Genomic DNA, 21,442 nt, shown 5'->3' on the forward strand with positions numbered 1-21,442 from the left:
CATGGAATCATCATCAGTGCTCTGAAAACGCTTTGCAATTTCTTTTTAGTTTTCTTTAAATACATATAGTGGGTGATATTCAATATAGGGGAACAGGGTACAGACAACATGATACGGTCCTGAATTCAACCGTAAACCGCCTGTCTGGTTGAGCACGCACCCGCGTCCCTCGAACGAGAAGGAGCAACAAAGAAAGGTATAATGCTTGCACACTCGCTTGCAGAAACCTGTTCCTTCGGAACTTTTCCGTTTTCTTAACAATTATTTTTATTCGTCTGAATGCTCTGCCTATTAAAAATTAACCATCGATGCAAAAACGATCCATAATCTTTCGACTATTGAATATCGTTAAATTATATTTTACTTAATCATTGCATTGCTTGTTTCTTTCCTCCTCCCTCTTTTCTATCGTGATCCGGTCTCTCATTCTATCTCTCATTACTTAGCTGTCTACACTCTCCGCAGACAATGCATTTTTTGCTCGACTCTGGAGCCATTGTCGTGGGAGGTTGGGATTTTAGAGTAGAAAAATACATACATATCAGATCGTTTACCTCGAAATTCTAAAATATGCATCGATACATCTCGGTTCTTTCTTTTATTATACGTTACTGAATTTTGTTTAATACACAAAGTCCTGTAAATGCTCGCCGATTTCGAAATGTACTTTATTCTTTTTAATACATTGTCGTATCAAGTACGGTACACGATCGAACGATCAGTTTAATTAAACAAGTCGCACGACAAAGATTTTCAGAAATTTTTAGGCGAAATCGAAATTATTATCGAGAATTTTTAATAAATATTATAGCTTTAACTTTAAAAAAAATATTTTAATCGTAACAGGAATGATGTTGCATAAAGAAATTTATTGTTTCTGACGCGCAATATTTAATGAATAATTAGTCTCCATTGGGAGACTATTTCCCACGTTAATATCGAGAGTCTTGAACTGTGAACGGGGATCACAGAAATTTTCTCAGGAACCACAGTAGCATGGGCAGCCGCACGAAGGAGACCCCCAGCAAGTTGTCTCCTCGAAATTCTTGTTTAGGTATGAGAAATTCTCTTTCTTTCGTAGGTAAATAGGGGTGAACCTGTATTGGGACAATAATGCCACAGCGAGCGGAATACTTAGGTACTTGGGAGAGTCAAACCCCTGGGGGGTCGTTGGACCAGGGCGCTATTTCAATTACCATAATAAAAAATATTTAAATGTTATCTCATATTAAGCTATAGTTTTCTTCTTTTTCTTCTTTCTTCTGAAAATACTGTAGATACAGCTTCCGCGACAATCTTTTTCCCTTCGAATAAAAGAATACGGATCAAGATTACAACATGCTGTCGTAAAATAAAACGAAATTACTTCATTGAGCATAGAAAAATTGTACGACTATTGTCATCTTGGTGGGTTGTTGATAAAGATACTGTCTAGATACAAAAAAGGAAAAATTATTTTCCTTAAAATGGATTTTCATAGATGAATAATCTTCGATGAACGAGTAAACACGAGTTTATGCGTAAACTCGAGTATATGCATTAAGATTAATTTTTATTCGTACCTTTAGACCGGTGACGGTTGGATTTTCCGGCACGCATCATATCTGTTCAAAATATACATGCGCATAATTTCTACATCGAAAGTTAATTCCAACTTGGTATAGAATCGATGACGTCATAAGCTCGAGCTTATCTTTCGTAGGATTTACGAAACAACACGAACGTATGGTACGATTCGGATGAATTGGGTGTGTTTACTCGTTTGTCAATGCGTTACTCAGGCGTGGGCTGTGAATGAACGTTGGGTGGAGAAAAGCTACGTATTCCTTTTGTTTTTTCAAATACTTCGTATTCCGCCTGTTCTGTATTGAATTAGTGAAGTAATGGAATGAATGATAAAACATAAATAACGACTCTATCCTATCGAGAAATGGAGTTTGTCGATTTAAGAAAATACGTGACAGTGATCGCGTGCCTCTGTTGTTTGGGCGTTGTCGGACAATACGAATGGCAAATTCGAGATTCTTTTGATGAAATTCGCCTAAGAATGGATAAGATTAATCAATATAATTGTCTTATTCAACATCTCGGAGATCTTTACCTACCAGAGGATTCGGTCTCTCATTTACCCGATATCAAAGACATAAACATTAATCCCGTGTTTCCGAATCGAACTGCGTTATTGCATCTTCATAATATGGCTCTCAGCAGATCTTTTTTCTGGAGTTACATTTTACAGTCACGATTTATACGTCCAGCTATTAACGATACGTACGATCCGGGCATGATGTACTATTTCTTGTCTACCGTTGCAGATGTTTCCTCGAATCCACATATAAATGCCTCTGCCATATATTTCTCTCCAAACATGTCCTATTCCCCATCCTACAGAGGTTTTTTTAATAAGACTATGCCCAGATTTGCTCCAAGAACATTTAGAGCAGACGATTTCAATGATGCGATACATTTGGAAAGAATATCCACGAGAAACACATTTACAGTACAAGATCTTGGAGCTTTTGCAAGCGGTAGTCTCAGCGAAGATTATACAACAGATTATCATCGGATAAACGAATGGTTACTAAACGTTTGATCGATAATATGTAAACAGACTCTCTGATTATTTATGCGTTCTAATGTATTTGGTTTATGAATTTAGGTACAAAAAATGGTTACCAGATCGTGTTGAGAAAAGACACGACACTAAAACCACTTATCAAGTTGAAATTCGGTATGCTAACAATACTAACGAAACATTTACGTTTCATGGACCACCAGGTACAATAATATAAAAAATACGATCGATTAAAACAAAGGTAGTTAAATGTTTAATTATTTCTTACTATTTTCTACAGGCGCGGACGAATATCCTGGACCTGTAAGATGGACTAGGCCATATTTTGACTGTGGCAGATCAAACCGATGGCTGGTCGCTGCAGTGGTACCTATCGCAGACATTTATCCAAGGCACACAGGATTCAGACACATAGAGTATCCAACGTATGTTTTATACATATTGCCAGATTTAAAGTCATTCTCGTTTTAATTACCTTTTAAATTATTTATTTTTTATTCAGATATACAGCAGTATCTGTAATGGAAATGGATTTTGAAAGAATAGATATAAATCAGTGTCCTAAAGGGGAAGGGAATATTAGACCAAATAGATTTGCAAATACTGCTCGATGTAAAACAGAAACTACAGAGGTATTAAACTTAAAAGAAACTATTATGTTTTGCAGTTTATAATTTGATTCTATAAATTTTAATTTGTGCTATCTATGCAGTGTGAACCATTACATGGTTGGGGTTTTCGAAGGGGAGGATATCAATGTAGATGTAAGCCAGGTTTTAGGCTACCTACCGTAGTACGACGTCCATATCTTGGAGAAATTGTAGAAAGGGCAACTCAAGAACAATATTATAATGGATTTGATTGTACTAGAATAGGATGTACGTCTTTCATTCCTATTGTCTTTGTTTCTTTTTTCGTACCGTATCGTGCATTGAATGTATTTCGCTTTTCCAGGGATCCAAAAGACACCAGTACAATGGGAAAAGGCAAATCCATACCTTAGAGAACAATATCTCGAGCAATTTTATCATTACAGAAATTATTCTCTTGGACCAGATGCTCTCAGATCTGAGAAAATAAATATAGATCAAGCTCTTAAATTTATCTTAAACGTAAATGCTAAAACATGCAAAAAGTAAGCGTAAAGTGATTATTCCTTTAATTAAATTTTGAGAGTAACATTAAAAATGTAAAAATTATAGAATTCAATATTTAAAATTATAGTTACACGCAAGAAGAGTTAACATTGCGTGGAGATATAGGTTTTGCTGCTAAAGAATTCTTTGAAAATGAAGCAAAAATGGCGGCTCGATTGGCAAATTTTATTAGTGCCTTTTTACAAATTTCGGATTCCCATGAAGTTTATTCTGGTAAGAGAGTAGCAGACAGATCGCTTACCGAGGATCAAATGATCGGAGAAACTCTAGCTTTAGTTCTCGGAGATACTAAAATATGGTCTGCTGGGACATATTGGGATCGTAACAAATTCACAAATAGAACATTCTTTGCTCCGTATGCCTATAAAACTCAACTAAATACGCGAAAATTCAAAGTCGAAGATTTAGCCAGGTTCAATAACACAGGTAATAAATATAGAGATTACTGAAAAATACTTTGATTCTTATAAATAATCTTATAAATTGTACGTGTATGCTTTCAGACCAAGTATACACTAAAAAGAATTACTTTCAAATACTGAAGCAAAGATGGGCAACAAATTTTGACGAATTAGAGAAATATTATATGAAAATAAAAATTAGGTACAATGAAACTGGAGAACATTTAAAAAAATACGAACATTATCCAAATTCTTATAGGTAATTGCAAATAATACATTAAAATAATAAGTTTCTTACATAAAATCTATATCATTCGATTAAAGTATAAAGAGATTATATTTGTGGGATCGAGAAGCAAAAGGAATTTGATCTCCCAAATAGGATTTATTTTAATGTGTGGGAACACGCGTTCGTCTGTACAGGGCCGCAAACCTGAACCATGGTCACTGGACAACTCCGTACTTTGATTGTAACGGTAAAATGGAGAAATGGGTAATTACTTATGCATCCCCATTTTTTGGCTGGGACAGCTTGAAAGAGAAACTGGAATTCAAGTAAGTATTTCTGTCCAACGCACACAACTGTATAGAGTTGTAGTATGTGCATGAGAAATTGAATGTGAGATACTCTGTACGGATAGAAAACCAGTTTTATTACAAAGAAAGAAGAGAAGCAAGATCACATTTTATATTAAAATCCTTACAGAGGTGTTGTAGCTGTTACTATGGACCTGCTTCAGCTTGACATCAACCAATGCGACGATATGTTTTACACACCCAATGCGTTTAAGGGTACGCATAAATGTGATAAGAAAACGTCATATGTAAGATATTAAATTCTACCTAGATAAATATTCACGTGTCTCGATTAACGTTTCGTTAATAATGTCATAGTATATAGAAATCGTATTCAAGGATATCGTTTCTCTTTCTTTTTTTTTTTTTTCATAGTGCGTACCTATTCTGGGTAGAGGTTTCGAAACTGGTGGATATAAATGTGAATGTAAACAAGGTTTTGAATATCCATTTGAAGATTTAATTACGTATTACGATGGCCAATTAGTAGAGGCTGAATTCAATAATCTAATTAACGATCAAGCAACCAGGTAAGTTGGCAGTTATCGTATAGCTGCAACACATGTTACAATGTGATTAAATTGGTGTTTGTTTTGTAGATACGATATGTTTAAATGTCGATTAGCTGGTGCTTCGTCGGCCCAAAGTAGCTGGATATTATTGCTCACATCGATGTTTTATTACCTGATTAGAAATAAATAATCAACTAAAGTAATATTAAAGTAAATAAAAATTTACTGATTATGCCGTCCAATAAACCAAGACTTGGAAAATTATAGTCATTTTAAAACACTTTAACGTAATAAAATCTTAACAATATGTGCCGTCCACACGTGTAGTCAAGGTTCTTTTGTTTGGCGCTGGTAGGTAGGTCTCGTGTAGAACTTATCACCTGTCGAGAGCTCGTGAAACGTAATTACACCAACATCGTGGTGGTATCGCCGAACGGCATAGCGTTAATTGTAAAGAACAAATATATACATTGTAATTGTAGATACGCGCATACATACTGTATGTCCAGTTGAAATTTATACAAATGCACGCGAATAGCATCACTGAGAATTTATTATGCCGTGACGTACGTCGTCGTGTTACAACTTATGTAATTTTTAAACATATTTTGTACCTTTTATATTTTGATAATACATTCTATACACAACCACGATAACTTGTTTTATTATATTATTTCATTTTACAATTAGTAATTAGTAATTTTCCTCGATTGTTAAGTGAATTTGATAGCAAACCCCAACATTAAAAGTGCTAGAATCAGTTTTTCATTAATTTACGTTGCATATATATATATATATATATATATAATATCAAATTTTAGCGAAACGAAAATATAGCCAATCAGTTGTGGTTTAATTTTAAACAAACACATTACTTAATCTATAAACAAATATAAAATAAAACAACTAGTTCTGTCCTTTTGCAGAACTATTGCAACGCATGCAACTCAATTGTTCGGAGATTAATGTTTTCATTGGCATGCATAAAATAATACATTATTTGTTTACATTTGTAATTCATTACTTTATTATATTTGCTGCGTAAAAATTATAAAAGTTTGTTTACTAGACTTATTAATATTTGCCAGTTGATTTGTACGTACTAAAAATTTCTATTTGAAAGAAAGGATCTATTTATTATTATATTTACATTTATATTTCATTCTAAAAGTAACTAAGATTATTTTTAGATTGTATTTATAAATAATAGCGAATCACAATAATGTACATTATATGAAATAATTTGAACAGAACATTACAATTAGTTTATTATTCTTTTTTATGTGTAAAATGGTGTTTAATGAATCTAAAACCTTGGGTCATCTGTGCACCTTCGTTAACAAAATGGCAGGCAAATAGAAGCAAATTCCGTGGTTCAACCTTGAGTGCAAATCGCATGAACATTGCTGAATATAAACACAAGGCTGAAAAAGATTAGTATAACAATTTGTAAATGTTGTTGAATTTTCCGTTGGCTTGTGCAATTTTCATCATTTAATAATACCTTTGTCTCTATGCTTGAACATATAAAATGTAACTTTTTAACCCTAATTATAATACTTGATATTATAAATGCTAGACATACACATATCTATTTAATTGGACTACACTATAGCAAATTTGTAGACTTTTAGAGTACGCGAAGCCAACTGGATAGACGTCTGTACTATGAATGTTTTATTACGTACCGGGCGTACAAAAAATATAATTATTAGATAAAGTCTCTGTCTATGTTATATATTAAATTTATACAAGTGAAATTTAAACGCTCGTTAATTGTGTTAGGAAATATTAAGAATTGACAAACTAACCAAGTGTCATTTTTCCACTGATGTATTCTGGATCTCTTCGTATATCGGCGATTGCAGCAATTGGAATACCCCAATTAGCTATTGGTCCCCAAAAGTGTGTACTAAAACAAAAAGCGTTTTTCATGTATTGAAATTCGTTTTTTAATCCAATAGACATAGTTATATCGATTAATAAAATCGGATGCACACGTGAGCGATACAAGTGTGAATTAATTTCATGTTGCTTGCCTCATAAAATAATCACGAGTTTCTTTACTCGATAAAAGTTTCCTAACACGATTCATTTCGATGGTTTTCCCTTTTTCGTCTTTTCTTATTCCTCAATGAATCAACCTTCTAAAAGAAATCGAACGAGAGATATGTAAATTCGTGCAAGTAAACTTCGAAGGAAGGAACAAGCATCAGTTTAGTTACATAAACGATCACGAAAAAAAAACATTCCTCTACTAATCAAAAAACATTCGATAGACTTCGTATAATTAAGATTACGAAAATTTTATGACATTATTAACGTCAAGTAAAAGCCATACTGCCTTTGCTCGTACTATTGCGATCTTTGGCGTCTTGTTCTTCTATAACGAACTTTTTAGTTGGTCATAGATCTGTAAAGTTACCAGTGTAGTAATTCATGACACGCGCGGTAGTTTAAACATTCTTCTTTATAATTTAAACTTTTACCGATTAGAATCGATGTTTAATCAAAAGTGAATGATCTCACGATTTCTTGATCGAAAATTTACAACTTAATCGAGTTTACTTGAATAGCGAATTCGAAAACATAATTTTTTTAATTGATAATGTATAACGACATTACTGAAATCATTACGAAAATGTAGCACTTTTTAAATTACATGTTGAGAATTTAATATAAATAATATCGTAATATGTTTCTATGTGGGAAATAATTATTCACAAGATATAAGCATTAAACGTATCTTTAATTTAGAATAATTATCGAAAATATATACAAAGTTTAATATATTATACTGCCTTAAAAAACTAATACGCCTTTCCGCTTACATTCATAACGTAATTACAAAGCAGAAAAGGATGTTACAAAATGTACAACTATATAATTCAAAATCACTTTCCTTTGACATGTGGGTTAACAGATCTGTATATTATATTGTAATTGCAATAGATATAATCTGTAAGATAATTCAAAGATCTTGCGCTGGCAACAACGCTACAATTTATTAGTCGAGCCGAGCTTAATTTAGCGCATAGTTAAATCAGTGGATATTACTTTATAATTATATATGGATAACATTTAGAACTAAATTATTATATACATATATATTTCATGGTATAAAAATATTTTTTTTTTCAATACAGTGTGGGAGGTATCGATATGTCGATCATGAAATTTTTTTAGTTTAACACGTTGACTGCTGATGGTTTTTTTATAGAGCAAACTTTTGCTTTCGCTCACTAACTTTAGAAACCTTTTCTTGTTCTATCTATATTCTTTAATGTAAATAATATGGTATTGTTTACTTTTTGTACCCAGTGTTCAGCCTTATAGTAAAAATAGTTTTACATTTATCGTTTTCTTCTGCGATTACACCCGTACACGTAGATATCGTGTAAGGCCACAACGTGTTAACAGATTTAAGAATCATTTTAATAGGTACCGTTGTATGTATTTGTATATACGGTATAAAATTCGATTACCGTTTGATTTCGATTATTTCATAATACATATTACGAATTAAATCCATCATCGAAGGAAGCACTCGCAAATTTCTTAATGATCGAGCAACAAATACATACGTGCAGAATAATGCTTTGTACGTTTTCGATTATTTCGATCGTCTGTTTGCAATTTATAACACAGATACAAAACAACCAATACTCGCTGAATATTTCTTTTAGCATCGCACACATCTATTAACTAAAATTACACATGCAAAATTATGTATACAAAGAGTAAGATTAGCAATTGTAGTAGTATACAAGGATTACTTTTTATGATAATAACAGTGAATCCCTTTGGTATTCATTATTTGTCGAATGTGATGTAACACAATACTCAATCCTCTTATCAAGCAACAATCTTCTATGCCAAATGTCTGATCTTTTTTTTGTTTTCTTTCTTTCTTTCTTTTTTTTTTTTTTTTTTTTTTTTTTTTTGTGCAATTAAAACAAATAGATGTTTACACATTGTGGGGCATGAATACAACTTAAATGCGTTGCGTATTACTACGAAATTACTATTCCTCCTTCCTGCCTTTTCTCCACTACTGAAACTTTTTCAATTTTCACAGGCAACATGGCTATTGCTACACGGAAACCTTTTATTTCTCGTGTATCGAATCTACTTTTCAACAAGAATGTCAGTTTATAAATACAGCGAATCAGTAACAAAACCTAGGTCATTCTTACATTTTTTTTCTCTTTCTATCTTCTTTTGCAATACATACATTTTTCTTCTACGCGCGAAACACGTATTCAAAACATTTGTCATTTGTTATTAATACAGTAACGTTCAGACGATTACATTTCTAGCGATCTTCTCATTCTATATAAAAGACTTACTTTTCCTTTGGTATATACTGCATGTAAAGACCACACAAATTAGTAGTAATTATTTAAACTAGTTAGAAAAAAATTTAGATACAAAACAAAACGTACGATTATATGTAAATTTATTTTTAATATCTGATCGTTACTGTTTCAATGTTACACCATAAAAAGTGTTTTTATAATCAATCGATTTTTGTCAATCCTCTGTAGGTACAATTAACTATTAGAAATTAACGATTTCACTTTCCATTGTCAACACGTTAACAGTACGAATAAAACGATTTATCTTTAATTTGTACATGGTACATACATTCTTGATGCAGTAATGCAGTGTTCAACCCTTTTCAACTCTTTTTATCAAACGAGTAACGTCAACGATTAAGTCTTTCGGTTTTTACAAAATCGATCAAATGCAACAACTAAATCGTATGTTGTTTAAAATAGATAGGACTGGTTCTCGTTACCCGCCATTCGAATCAATTTCACTAACTGCGTGTACGCGCAACTGTTTATACTTTACATATCGTATGTTTAACAACGAAAATAAAAATTAACAGACACTAAACAATTTATCGCTTTAGATGTTAAGTCTCGTTTGCCAAATTTATTCGACACTCGAAAACAATTTAAATAAAAGCTAGTTAATTGAAAAAAAAGGGAAAAACAATACACAGACAAACGTGTCTCATGAAGGTATTTTTTAAAAGTAATACGACATCGTGTTATTATCGTGTTGCATAAAATTGCATGCATATGTGACATGAGATATGGAAAAAAACGCTTTCCCAATTCTAGATTTTGTTATCCATATTGTAAATATTGCAATTGATAGTTTCATCAGTTCCTTCGGTACGTCTATTACGTTAGAAAGTCGTTTACAAGTGACAGAAACTGTTTCATGAAATGATATCGATAAATTTAATGTTTGTTACTTGGTTGACGTTACGTATTATTTACTCGTCTTTTCACTTAAATTAAATCAACGATTTTTCTGTGCAATTCAACTTTCTAACTGTGTTCGTCTCACGCTCATTTCAGAGTTTCTTAATTTTAATTATATCTAATTAATCCGAGAAGACATAAGAGGCACACACAAAATATATACGGCATGACAGTAAATAGATATTTCTTAAAATTACGAAATATTAAAAAAAAAAAGAAAAAAAAAAGAAAAAGAAAAAAAAAAAGGGGGAGTGAAAAAAGGCTTGACGATTGAAAGCTGCATAAAATATGCAATGAACACATTACATCCATTCAAGAATCTATACAATAATAATTAATATTTATTAATAATTATTATATGTTGTAGCATTCAATGTAAAAAAAGACGTTAAATAAGGCCGATACATTTAAAAGCCACATTATTCTAATTATTTGCAATATCACAGTACTTGCTGAAACATACAAACAGGTGTTTCCGATAGGCACGAAAGCCAATTCCAATAAGAATGGCAAGCACAATACCTTTTCTTCGATAAACACATTACACAAGAGTATACATTGCCTAACCATCGATCGTTTACTTTCTTATTTTTCGATCGACCATCACGTTCATAATTGTATTCGAGATTACATATACCTCGCTGTAAACGAATTAGTATCCTTTTTGTAACTTGTACAATCTTTAGCACAATTCATGAAATTATAAAAGTTATTATAACTCGAGATCTTAACTCAAGATATATTGTGTCACATTGTAATAATAAAATTCTAGAAACTGTATCATAAACACACGATAAATGCCCATAAATTTTAGATTCCGCGATCAAGTGTAACTCCGTCCTGTCGTATTATCGATTAGTTTCGTTCGTAAAATTTGATCTCGGAGAAGATGATTCCAACAGGGGATTCGACGATTATGAAATATGCGGTGGTCGCGGTGAGATGGGGTTGAGAAAGGTACAGGAAAATAAAACACAAGAATACAAATAACGAAACACATGGATCTACACTGTCGATATATCGTGTTATCGAAATTAAGGAACGAAAGCGAGGGTTTTTGTTTTTGATGACAGCCGCTCTGTTCAGCTTGTATAACATAGTACGGTATACGTTCCTTGACGACGATTTAACATAATCTTTCACAGTTCGCATCACTCAAACACCCGTCCTAATCCTGAATAATCTCTTTTGAACAATATTTACAAAAAATTTTCCGATCGAACGTGAAATATTGCATTATCTTATCTTTGCCACGAATATAACTTATAAACCTACTGTCATACGTAAACAGGACCTTGATTGTCGTTATCGTCCAAACTTATTCGACTAGGATACGCAGGACCACCACCGTCGTCAAAGAACCGTCTAAACGTGAATTCAAAGAAACCGTGAAACGGTTTACCATTATCTAATAACTCGTCCGATTTATTGGAATCGGAAGACTCCGAATTCCGTAATTTATCGGGATCCACTGGATCAAAGTTACTTGTATCGGTAGGATACTGTATCCGAGGTATGTGAGGAGCTACTTGTCGACGTAATCCTTTTTCAAAGTCGATACTCGCGAAAAATGGATGACTTTTTACTTCATCCGCGTTCTTACCTAACCGACGATCCGCACCAACGCAAAGCTTTAATATCAGATCCATACCTTCTGCAGAGAGGTTTGCTTGCTTCGGGATATGTAGAGTCGTCTCCCAATTGATCACCTGTAACGCGAAACATTACAAAATTTGATCGCGTGTCGACAAATTCCTTTACTTATCCGATGATTAATTCTACCTATACAGTAATGTGCCCGACCTTCACGAACATCGTGCAATTCAACAATTTTTAATGTAAAACTACAAAAATATATTTTTTTTATTATTTCCAACATACCGCTTATCTTATCTGCATAGCTTGCCCCATTTTCTAGAATCACCTTATACAGGGTGTTCGACCACCCCCCCGGGAAAAATTTTCTACAGGCCAAAATAAGACGAAAATCAAGAATACCAATTTCTCGATGGTGGCTTCGTTAAGAAGTTATTAACGTATAAAGTTCCGCCAATACTGAATTTTTTTCTCGAAAGTGGCTAAGATTTCGGGAGTATGTCTATTCACCAAAAATGATTATAATCGACCCCCGCAACCGAATATAATTTTTCCAGAACGATTTCAAATTTTTTAATTTAATTGTTAATAACTTTTTAACGAAACCTTCATCAACAAATTGGTATTCTTGATTTTCGTCTTATTTTGGCCTCTAAAATCCCCCATTAAAATTTTTCCCAGAGGTGGCCGAACACCCTGTATAATATATGTATTAATTACGACTGAAATTTTTCAAGTATTTAATTTAATTTGACCAGCAGTTTTCTTAAATAATTTTTTAAATTCAATCAGTAAAAAATGAAATCGATAAAATATAATAAAAACGACTTGTGAATTCATTAAAATAAACATAATAAAAATGTTTTGTCTAGAAATCACGAGCGTAGAAATTCTCTTCTCTCTTAAGGAGGTGTCTATAAAAAAGTTTCGACACCATATTTATGGCCTCTCTATAGAAACCGATTTGAACGAAATTAAAAATGTATTCACCTTGTATTGTGTTTCGGCGGGTGTATTGGCAAGGAATGGTGGAGAACCGACCAACATTTCATACAAAATTACACCGACGCTCCACCAATCGCACAACTGGGTATATCCTGTCCTTTGTAGTACTTCCGGCGCAATGTAATTTGGTGTCCCAACCAACGAATGAGCTAAACATCTTTGATGTTCTCTGTGCCTTCTACGTTCCAATGGTTTTGACTGAATGCAACGACATTCGTTGTTCCAGTCATCAGCGGGATCCATGGAATCTTGCTTTCCGTGACCTGCTTTTGTGGTAATAGTTATTATCTGATAAACTGTATAAATAAATTAGTAAAACAAAGGCTACAATCTGTTTTGTTTGATTGTTTTTACTATAGATCATATACATGACTTTATACATATATTATACGTGTACGAAAATTCCGGTATTACTAATTCTGCTTTCGTCGCTTTATTTGTTGGTACTTTGATAATTAATTAGTGTTTATTCTTACCATTTTGTTGGTAGTACTTGGAGTTGTGAGTCCAGCGAAATCCCGTACATAATCCAAAGTCTGTCAACTTTATATGTCCGTCTCGATCGATTAAAATATTGTCCGGTTTAATGTCTCTGTGAATAAAACCCATCTTATGAACACTTTCTACCGCGCACGTGAGCTCGGCAATATAAAATCTTGCCAATGGTTCCTTGAAAATGCCGAACTTAATCAACAACGACATCAAATCACCGCCAGGTATATAATCCATTACAAAATATAAGTTGTCTTTATCTTGAAAGGAATAATAGAGCTTTACTACCCATTCGTTGTCAGCCTCCGCCAGTATATCTCTTTCAGCCTTAACGTGAGCGACTTGATTGCGATTCAATACGTCTGCTTTCCTTAAAGTTTTCATGGCATAAAATTGATTGGTATCAAGCTTTCTGACCAACGTCACCTCACCGAACGCACCCACTCCAATTGGCTTTATTTTCGTGAACATCGACTTGTCCATTTTCGCCCGCTTCAATCGAATATAATTCGATTCCTTTTGTGACAACATTTTCCTCATTTGACACTGCGCTTCCGCGCTAAGGCCTATCTTAGCCATCTCTGTTTCTAGTTGAAGCCGACGATATAATCGTTGTTTGTGAGATTTCAACACATTTTCAACGTGCTGTTCCATAAAAAATTTGAACGCCTGAGGAGAATAATTGCGTACCTTACAGTCTCTGCGTTCTTCCTCCTTCTCTTTGCTCATATGCTTTCGCTCCGGTATTGGTGATTGATGCTTGATCTTGTAAGACGAAGGCGAACTACCTCCTCCCTTAGCCCCGTTGCTATCCGGCGAATGATTGTTATTGTTGTTGATATTGTTATTGCTGCCGCTGCTGTTGTTACCACCGTTACTGCTGCTGTTATTGTTGTTACCATTATTATTATTCCTCGTAGTTACGGAAGTCGATGTTACCGAAGGTAGAGGCGGCGTTTCAATAAGATGTTGACAATTGTCCGCGGGTGAATATTTTCTTTGTAACGGAGGGTGCAGTGCGACAGGAGACGACCTAAGATTCGTGCTATTTTCAACCGTGGACATTCCGCTCGAGTCTTCGGTGGTGGGTGTCCCATAAGGAGGAGGAGGAAGCGGATGATGCATACCACGTTGTGCCGCTAATGCTTGCATGGTAGTCGCGTAACTTGGTGGCTCTGTAGTCGGTACTCCTACCGAAACACCTACGTTTATGTTGTTCGCAGATGCCGTGCCCACGTTATTCACCGGTGGATACGCAGGCGGTGGTTGTTGCGATTGCTGCTGCTGCTGCTGTTGCTGTTGTTGTTGTTGTTGTTGTTGTTGCTGCTGCTGCTGTTGTTGTTGTTGCTGTTGCTGCTGCTGTTGTTGTTGTTGTTGCTGCTGCTGCTGCTGTTGCTGTTGCTGCTGCTGCTGCTGCTGCTGCTGCTGCTGCTGCTGCTGAGGTTGCTGTTGCTTTTGCTGAATCGAAGACGCATAAGACGGAGGTGGCGGTGGTGTGTTGCTGGTGGTCGAAATAGGTTGAGGAGAAGTCGGCGCGATAGCGGTCTGCAAGACAGGTTTCTGCACTTGAGTACTCTTGACGGATTGCATAATTATTGGTGGCTGCGTTTTGGCCTGTCGCGCACCCCAAGCTTGCAGCGGAGTCGGTCTAGCCATAGAAGCTTGAGTATTCGGTGATATAGCGGAAACCGTAATAGGGCTCGGCGAACCAGCCGACGTCGGACCGGAATAAATACCAGAAGAAGGACTTTTACGATAATCTTGCTGAGACTGTGTCGGACTCTGCCTGTTTTGTATAGAAACACTGTAAGATGGTGGTTGTACCGGACCAGCCGAAGAAGAAGAGACTATGGGATAAGGGGGTGGTGGTTCAACTTGAGTATTAGAATTGTTGCTCGTTTGGTATATGCTGAGAGCCTGCATTTGCTGCGAAAGCTGTTGTTGAACTTGAGGACCATTTTGAACGATCATAGGTTGGCGGCTATTCGAATTATTGTTTGAGCTCGCCACCGGACTTGTACCTCTTTGCGGCAAACTGACTGACGTCGAAATTGGTCCGGTATTGCCAGGTGCGGTGGGAGGCGGTCGCGTAGGAACGACTGGAGCAGGAGACATGCGTTTGAGCATTTGCTGCATATTAGTAGGTACATTTGGCTGGTTATACGGAGCGTGAGGTGGCGGCGGCGGTGGCGGCGTAGAACTGCATCTAGGCGGTGGTGGTGGAGGTGGTTCTCGTTCTACGAAATTGCTCGGAGAATACTGTCGACTTAACTGCGGGTGCGGACTAAGCTCTGTCAAACGAGGACTATCGGATCGCGAGCTTCCTGCTCCACTGTCCAGTGCAGGACTACCACGTTGTAAACTCAACTCCCTTTCCAAACTAGGTTTCCTTATAAGCTTGGTGTTCAGTTTACCAAGTCCATTTAGAGATTCCCCTTGCGCTTGTTTCAAAAACTCTATAGCGGCATCCAAACGCCAACCGGCCAACTTCAGAGCACGCAATGCAATCTCCTGCGTATTAAGAATTTATAAGGCACATTAAAACTCTTTTCTCAACAGATAAAAATAGTTTGCGATATTAATAAACTTTTGTACGACTTACGCACCTCCGAATATCCCATGGCTAGTAACTGTACCAATAGTTGTCGCTGATCAGACTTGTCGATAGTAGAACCTGAAGCTCCTGAGAGACCACTGAGACCAGAGGCAGAACTAATACCACTGGTCGTTGATAAAGTAGATATAGTACTGGCAGCGCTGGAACCTACTTCACCTGCTCCTCCAATATTTGCAAAAGGCAGCAAAGAATTACGAATTTCAGCTAATGCCTTTTGATGGTATCCAGAGCCACGAGTGCTCGATTTACTAACCGCGGGTGGATTCATAGTGGCCCATGCTAGGCCCTCTGAGACCTAGCTTTAATCCGGCTGTGACATATATATATATATATATACATACATACATCTAAAACATAATATTCGGTTGCTTTCTTATAGCGTCTTAAAAATTCTACGACACATTTGTATCACGCATGATACGATATTGCTTGAGAGTGTTACTTTCCCCAAAGTACTATAATCCAAATGGTACTTTACAATTACTAAAGTTATTAAAGGACAATTGTATCGCTGTGTTAACTAAATTATAGTATATATTGTACAAAGGTTCTTATCGCGAATCAAATAAATATATTAACACGATGCTTACAAAACTAGTTTTATGCTAATAAGCTTTAGCACAGACTTTTTCTAGTGTCATTGCAGCGGTAGTGTACTATGCCACACACAACAAACACGTCGCTTTGATATAGGAGCAACAACAGGCATTGCTAATACTAATACTACTTCTGTTTCAAATATTTATAATTACATGCAATAACAAAATTATATCGATATTAGTGAGTCGATAGACACCAAAATATGTTATTCGTTATGCCAAAAGTCTTGTCTGTAGCATAAGATTGTTTTGCTTGTTCATCCATAATTTCATATATGTATATATATATATATGTATATATACATACATACATATATATATATATATACATATATATTATTTAGAAGCTCATACTATAGAATAAAACAGATTCGTATGTAATCTCACAAACTCCGTATCTTTGTACATGATGTTGAGATCGATCTGAAATCTAACCTATTCGTTAGATATGTAACGGATCGATCCAAAAAGTCCTTTATACGTAGAACAAGCTACAATAGCACACTTTCTTCGTAGAAGAGAAGGCATTGGCTGAGAAATGTCTTGAAATAAGTTCGATCGAAGTAGCAATCGGGAGAGAACGACTTCAGAGCATATTCTATTCTCACGTTTACCCAATACCCATGTGACGAGGGTAATGTGTACGTAGAACTTTCGATCCACTATTTTTCCTTAAAATCAATTCTCCGATATTCCGATCACAATCGTAATTACATCAGCAACAACAAAGAAAGATACAGCCGTAAATTACTAAAGTAACTGGCAGCCATTTTGAAGTGCCACATTCCTACACCGACTTGACACTCTTTTTCGTAATTTACGGTGTACATACACGAAGCTCGTGCGCGAAAAAACAAATTGATCTTCGCAATTAACGTTGTCGTACGTTTGATGAATAATGTTTGTCATTTGTTGAAAAAGACGGACGATGATTTTTAAAAAGCTATATTAAAAAAGTTGTTTGTACTAGCATTTCTTCAGCGATTTGCAACTGCCTTTTCGTGCCAAATGGATGTCAACATTATACCAATCGCTTCTGTTCTCCTATTCAACTAAGCTATTCCCTTTATCTTAACAATATTCATACTGGTATAATTTCAATTAAAATTACTTTCAAATTTTAACAAACTCTTTTCGAATACATATTCGCTACATTTATCAATTTCATGGTCATAATAATTCACGTATATCAAAATAATAAAAAATTAGCACAAAAATAGCTCTAAATTAAAACATTGCTTTAGGCTCCCTTCAACCCTTATCCTTAAATCAATTTAATCGATTAAATTATTTTGATTGAATTCATTTTTAATTCTGATTAGAAATATAAAATTACTCAAGTAACTCCCCGATACGTTTCCTCTTTTTCTCATTATTTTATATAGACTTGGTTTATTAATACTAAAATTGGCGTAATATTAAAATAACATTGAATCCAAGTGTGACAAAAAGAAAAAATTGTCTATTTATTGATTTCGTACTGGCATTAAATTATGAATAAAATTTCTTCCAACTATCTGTATTACTGGAAAATTTACTTTATAAACTTAATATTTGCGTATGTTATAAATTATTTTTAAATGCTTTATTTACTAAAACTTATTCGTCGCATTTGCAATGACGAGTATCGATATAGAAAATTGTTGAAAGTGCTCATAGACATATATTTTGTATGCACTGAGCAGCATATATTTCTGCCGTTTGAGGGGAATACGACATACCAAACAGATCTTTTTTCTTTCTTCCATAAGTTTCTAGTTGTTGTCTAGCCAGAACACTAAATGACGTTACTACCATATTGAACACCTAACCTCGACACGATTAATCTATACATGACTAGTTCTACTCTGTTAGTAACTTTGCAACATTCAAATTTTTAATATACGTTACAAAGCTAAGTAATAAATTATTAGTTATTAATTGTATATCATTACGTTCGAAAAATGAATTTCAGACATAATCTGTACGTGACAGCTCTCCTGTGTTCTCATGAAATTGTTATAAATTCAAGAAATAAATTACTAGTCGTTAAATGTATTTCGATACATACATATAAATGCAATGATAGTTAATAAACGATGATTTGTTCATTGGAACGATTATTTATCATAAAGTTTGAATAATACCATCTATGTATAGCTTTTTGTACAATATTTAATAAAATTTAACGATATTAAGGAATTTCCATGTAAAATCACTACTGTTATTAACTTGTGAGATATTGTGCAAGAGACCTCTAAAATTTTATCTGGTTGAACGAAGTGTGTAGACTTCCAATTGGTGGAATGACACTGGAAGCGTCACGTTCTACCAATTAGAAGTCAGTAATATCATTCCATCAATCAGAAATCATTACAAATTTGATGTTTCCATGAGTAAGCACGTAGATACTCACATGTAGGTTTTTAAAACAAAAAGACAACCGCCATCTTGCATTTGTATTGTAATGAAATATAAACTAAAATACAGGATCGGTATGAACCGAAAGGTAAATAATTTTTATTTCATTTTAATAAGTGAAGCAGTACAGTTGTAATAAGAAACATACAGTTGCACGAATGTACACGCTTTATTGAGAATAACAGAATAAAATGTAATATTTATGCTTGGACGGTAGAAAATAACAGAAAATTTTTGCATAGTTGACTGAATAAGAATAATACAAATTTATGTACAACTAGATCTTTGACGTACGAAGAAGAAAAACACCATTATAATGGTAGCTCACATTATGTGTTTAACTTCTTCTGGTGGAATTCCATTATTCTCTCGACAAAAAGGAGAAGGTGACACGGTAGGAAACTTATTCAACAAAGAATAAACCATAATATAAGAATTATATAAATATCAGTAATAATTCTGCTTCTAATACTCGTAGATGACATTTTCTAAAATAGCATCTCTAAATGGAATACATATGTTTCTTAAGTCACAAGACATCAAACTTTTATATACAGACTTACCAGATACTACTGTAATGTGGAAGGAGTTTGAACAAAGCGTTACATTAATAGCTATCGCAACTGGAACTACAAAATATATTTTAACTCAATTTCTTGATGCTATATTTGGTGCTATGATTTTATTTGTTGGTATCGACGAAGTAAAAAGTGCAAAAAATATTGAAAAGCTTAAAAAAGACATGCGTTTATGTAGTCCAATTGTTGACAGTTTATTGCAATGTCTTGATGCTGGAGATGGAATTTCTTTAAAAACTGATATTGTCAATATGACGGAATGTATTATGTGCAATGAAAATAATTTACTTCAGGTAATCTGAATTTTTGAAATTGAAAGCTCATTTTGTATATTAAATAATAATATATTTAAGACTTGTTTAGAAGGTTATGTGGAATGTTTGGATTCTATATATGGATGTATTTTAATACATGGCTGCCTAGCAGTTGCCACAGAAGGATGGTGGAGTTTAAACCCGATAGAAAGGAAATTGTTAATAATAGCTGTTACTGCAGAAGGTGTTTGTACTACACGCGATATTCCAGTATTTTTACCTTATAAGAGTCCAAATGTAAGTATATTTTAAAAGTTATAGGAAAATAAACTTAACGTGAGAACAATATATAAATGTAACATGGGAGATGATGTAGGTGGCTTTCAGACTAGTGTCTGTTACATTGATTAATCATATTGAAGTACTTGCATTATGCGGACCACATCCAGAATTATCAGAAATTGAACGATTTGCTGTACAATGTTGGAAGAGTAGCATTGATGCTTTACACGGGGCAGAACAGTGCTATCCAAAGAATTTACCCATGTCTATAAATTTAGATTCGGAAACGCTTGGGTAATATATCAAAATGTTTTGCTTAGATAATTTTATGAATAGAAATATACTGCCAAAACATGAATAAAGTATGTATTCTCCATATCTACATAGATTTCTTTTGGCAAATTATAAAGTACAGAAATTCGTACTTGGCAGAAACACTCAGTATGCTAAAAACAGAGTCAGTGGATCGCACAGATTGGATATACTACGAACGTTTTATCATCAAGCTGTTGAAACCTTTATATTATCTCCTGAATCCGAAGAAAGTGAAAGAAAGAGTGATAATTGGAAATTCGTTGGTGCAAAAGAAATATATTTATGTTCAGAATATCACAAATGTCATGCAGTTAAATATGGAGATCATATACTATGTATTTTATATGCTTCCATAGTTCCTACTCATACTATGAGATTAATTTGTCAGAAAATATTGAAAATGTTAATTGTTGATAAGTAAGATTGATAAAGAAAATGTAGTCCATACAATTTTTTATGTTTCCTCTACTATTTTTATACGAATCCTACTTTGTACTTTTATACTGCACATATTATATTCTTTTTATGTGCGCATGAATATTATTATATTATAAGAATATTATAGTATCAAGTCATTGGTTATTCAATGGTCAACGATTTGGTTGGATTATGGTCATAGATGGCCAATAATGAGGTTGACATCAAGGTCAGTGATCCAGCGAAGACTAAAGAAATGCTAAGAGATAGAACCAATGAAATACATTTATTATTGTAGGAATATTATATTGTGGTATTTCTGGTCGTTTGAATATTGGACTATTTTTATGGGGGTTTGTCTCACTTTACGGGGTTAAGGAACAACTA

The 21,442-nt window shown here is 34.2% G+C and overlaps 4 protein-coding genes across 12 annotated transcripts; 2 read left to right on the plus strand and 2 right to left on the minus strand.

Moving 5' to 3' along the window:
* Positions 1-1,622: 1,622 nt before the first annotated feature.
* On the plus strand, positions 1,623-5,871 carry LOC143345458 (uncharacterized). The gene is made up of 12 exons (XM_076772597.1): positions 1,623-2,577; positions 2,660-2,778; positions 2,856-3,000; positions 3,078-3,207; positions 3,288-3,453; positions 3,530-3,710; positions 3,800-4,158; positions 4,236-4,392; positions 4,557-4,688; positions 4,840-4,957; positions 5,085-5,239; positions 5,309-5,871. The coding sequence occupies exons 1-12, from the start codon at positions 1,931-1,933 to the stop codon at positions 5,409-5,411; spliced, it is 2,412 nt and encodes an 803-aa protein (XP_076628712.1). The 5' UTR covers positions 1,623-1,930; the 3' UTR covers positions 5,412-5,871.
* Positions 5,872-6,217: 346 nt separating this feature from the next.
* Positions 6,218-7,628, minus strand: Mpc1 (mitochondrial pyruvate carrier). 2 transcript variants are annotated; one of them, XM_076772599.1, is made up of 4 exons: positions 7,563-7,628; positions 7,261-7,368; positions 7,033-7,133; positions 6,218-6,645 (listed from the first exon to the last, which is right to left on the minus strand). In XM_076772599.1, the coding sequence occupies exons 2-4, from the start codon at positions 7,314-7,316 to the stop codon at positions 6,491-6,493; spliced, it is 312 nt and encodes a 103-aa protein (XP_076628714.1). In that variant the 5' UTR covers positions 7,317-7,368; positions 7,563-7,628; the 3' UTR covers positions 6,218-6,490. The 2 variants fall into 2 exon arrangements, with proteins under 2 accessions (XP_076628714.1, XP_076628715.1); XM_076772600.1 differs by lacking the exon at positions 7,563-7,628 and adding an exon at positions 7,447-7,482.
* A 3,545-nt stretch (positions 7,629-11,173) lies between these two features.
* Wts (serine/threonine-protein kinase warts) lies at positions 11,174-17,944 on the minus strand. Of its 8 annotated transcripts, none has more exons than XM_076772319.1 (5): positions 17,424-17,944; positions 16,200-16,520; positions 13,578-16,104; positions 13,087-13,367; positions 11,174-12,209 (listed from the first exon to the last, which is right to left on the minus strand). In XM_076772319.1, exons 2-5 carry the CDS (start codon positions 16,476-16,478, stop codon positions 11,778-11,780), a joined length of 3,519 nt encoding a protein of 1,172 aa, XP_076628434.1. In that variant the 5' UTR covers positions 16,479-16,520; positions 17,424-17,944; the 3' UTR covers positions 11,174-11,777. The 8 variants fall into 8 exon arrangements, with proteins under 8 accessions (XP_076628434.1, XP_076628432.1, XP_076628433.1 ...); XM_076772317.1 differs by having other exon boundaries at positions 16,200-16,557; XM_076772318.1 differs by having other exon boundaries at positions 17,418-17,944.
* A 1,220-nt stretch (positions 17,945-19,164) lies between these two features.
* Positions 19,165-21,318, plus strand: Fy (fuzzy planar cell polarity protein-like protein). Its single transcript, XM_076772279.1, has 6 exons — positions 19,165-19,297; positions 19,491-19,603; positions 19,688-20,080; positions 20,141-20,338; positions 20,418-20,617; positions 20,711-21,318. The coding sequence occupies exons 2-6, from the start codon at positions 19,526-19,528 to the stop codon at positions 21,057-21,059; spliced, it is 1,218 nt and encodes a 405-aa protein (XP_076628394.1). The 5' UTR covers positions 19,165-19,297; positions 19,491-19,525; the 3' UTR covers positions 21,060-21,318.
* The last annotated feature ends 124 nt before the right edge of the window (positions 21,319-21,442 follow it).

Source organism: Colletes latitarsis, chromosome 9 (genome assembly GCF_051014445.1).
Source record: "Colletes latitarsis isolate SP2378_abdomen chromosome 9, iyColLati1, whole genome shotgun sequence".
Taxonomy (NCBI): Eukaryota; Metazoa; Arthropoda; class Insecta; order Hymenoptera; family Colletidae; genus Colletes; species Colletes latitarsis.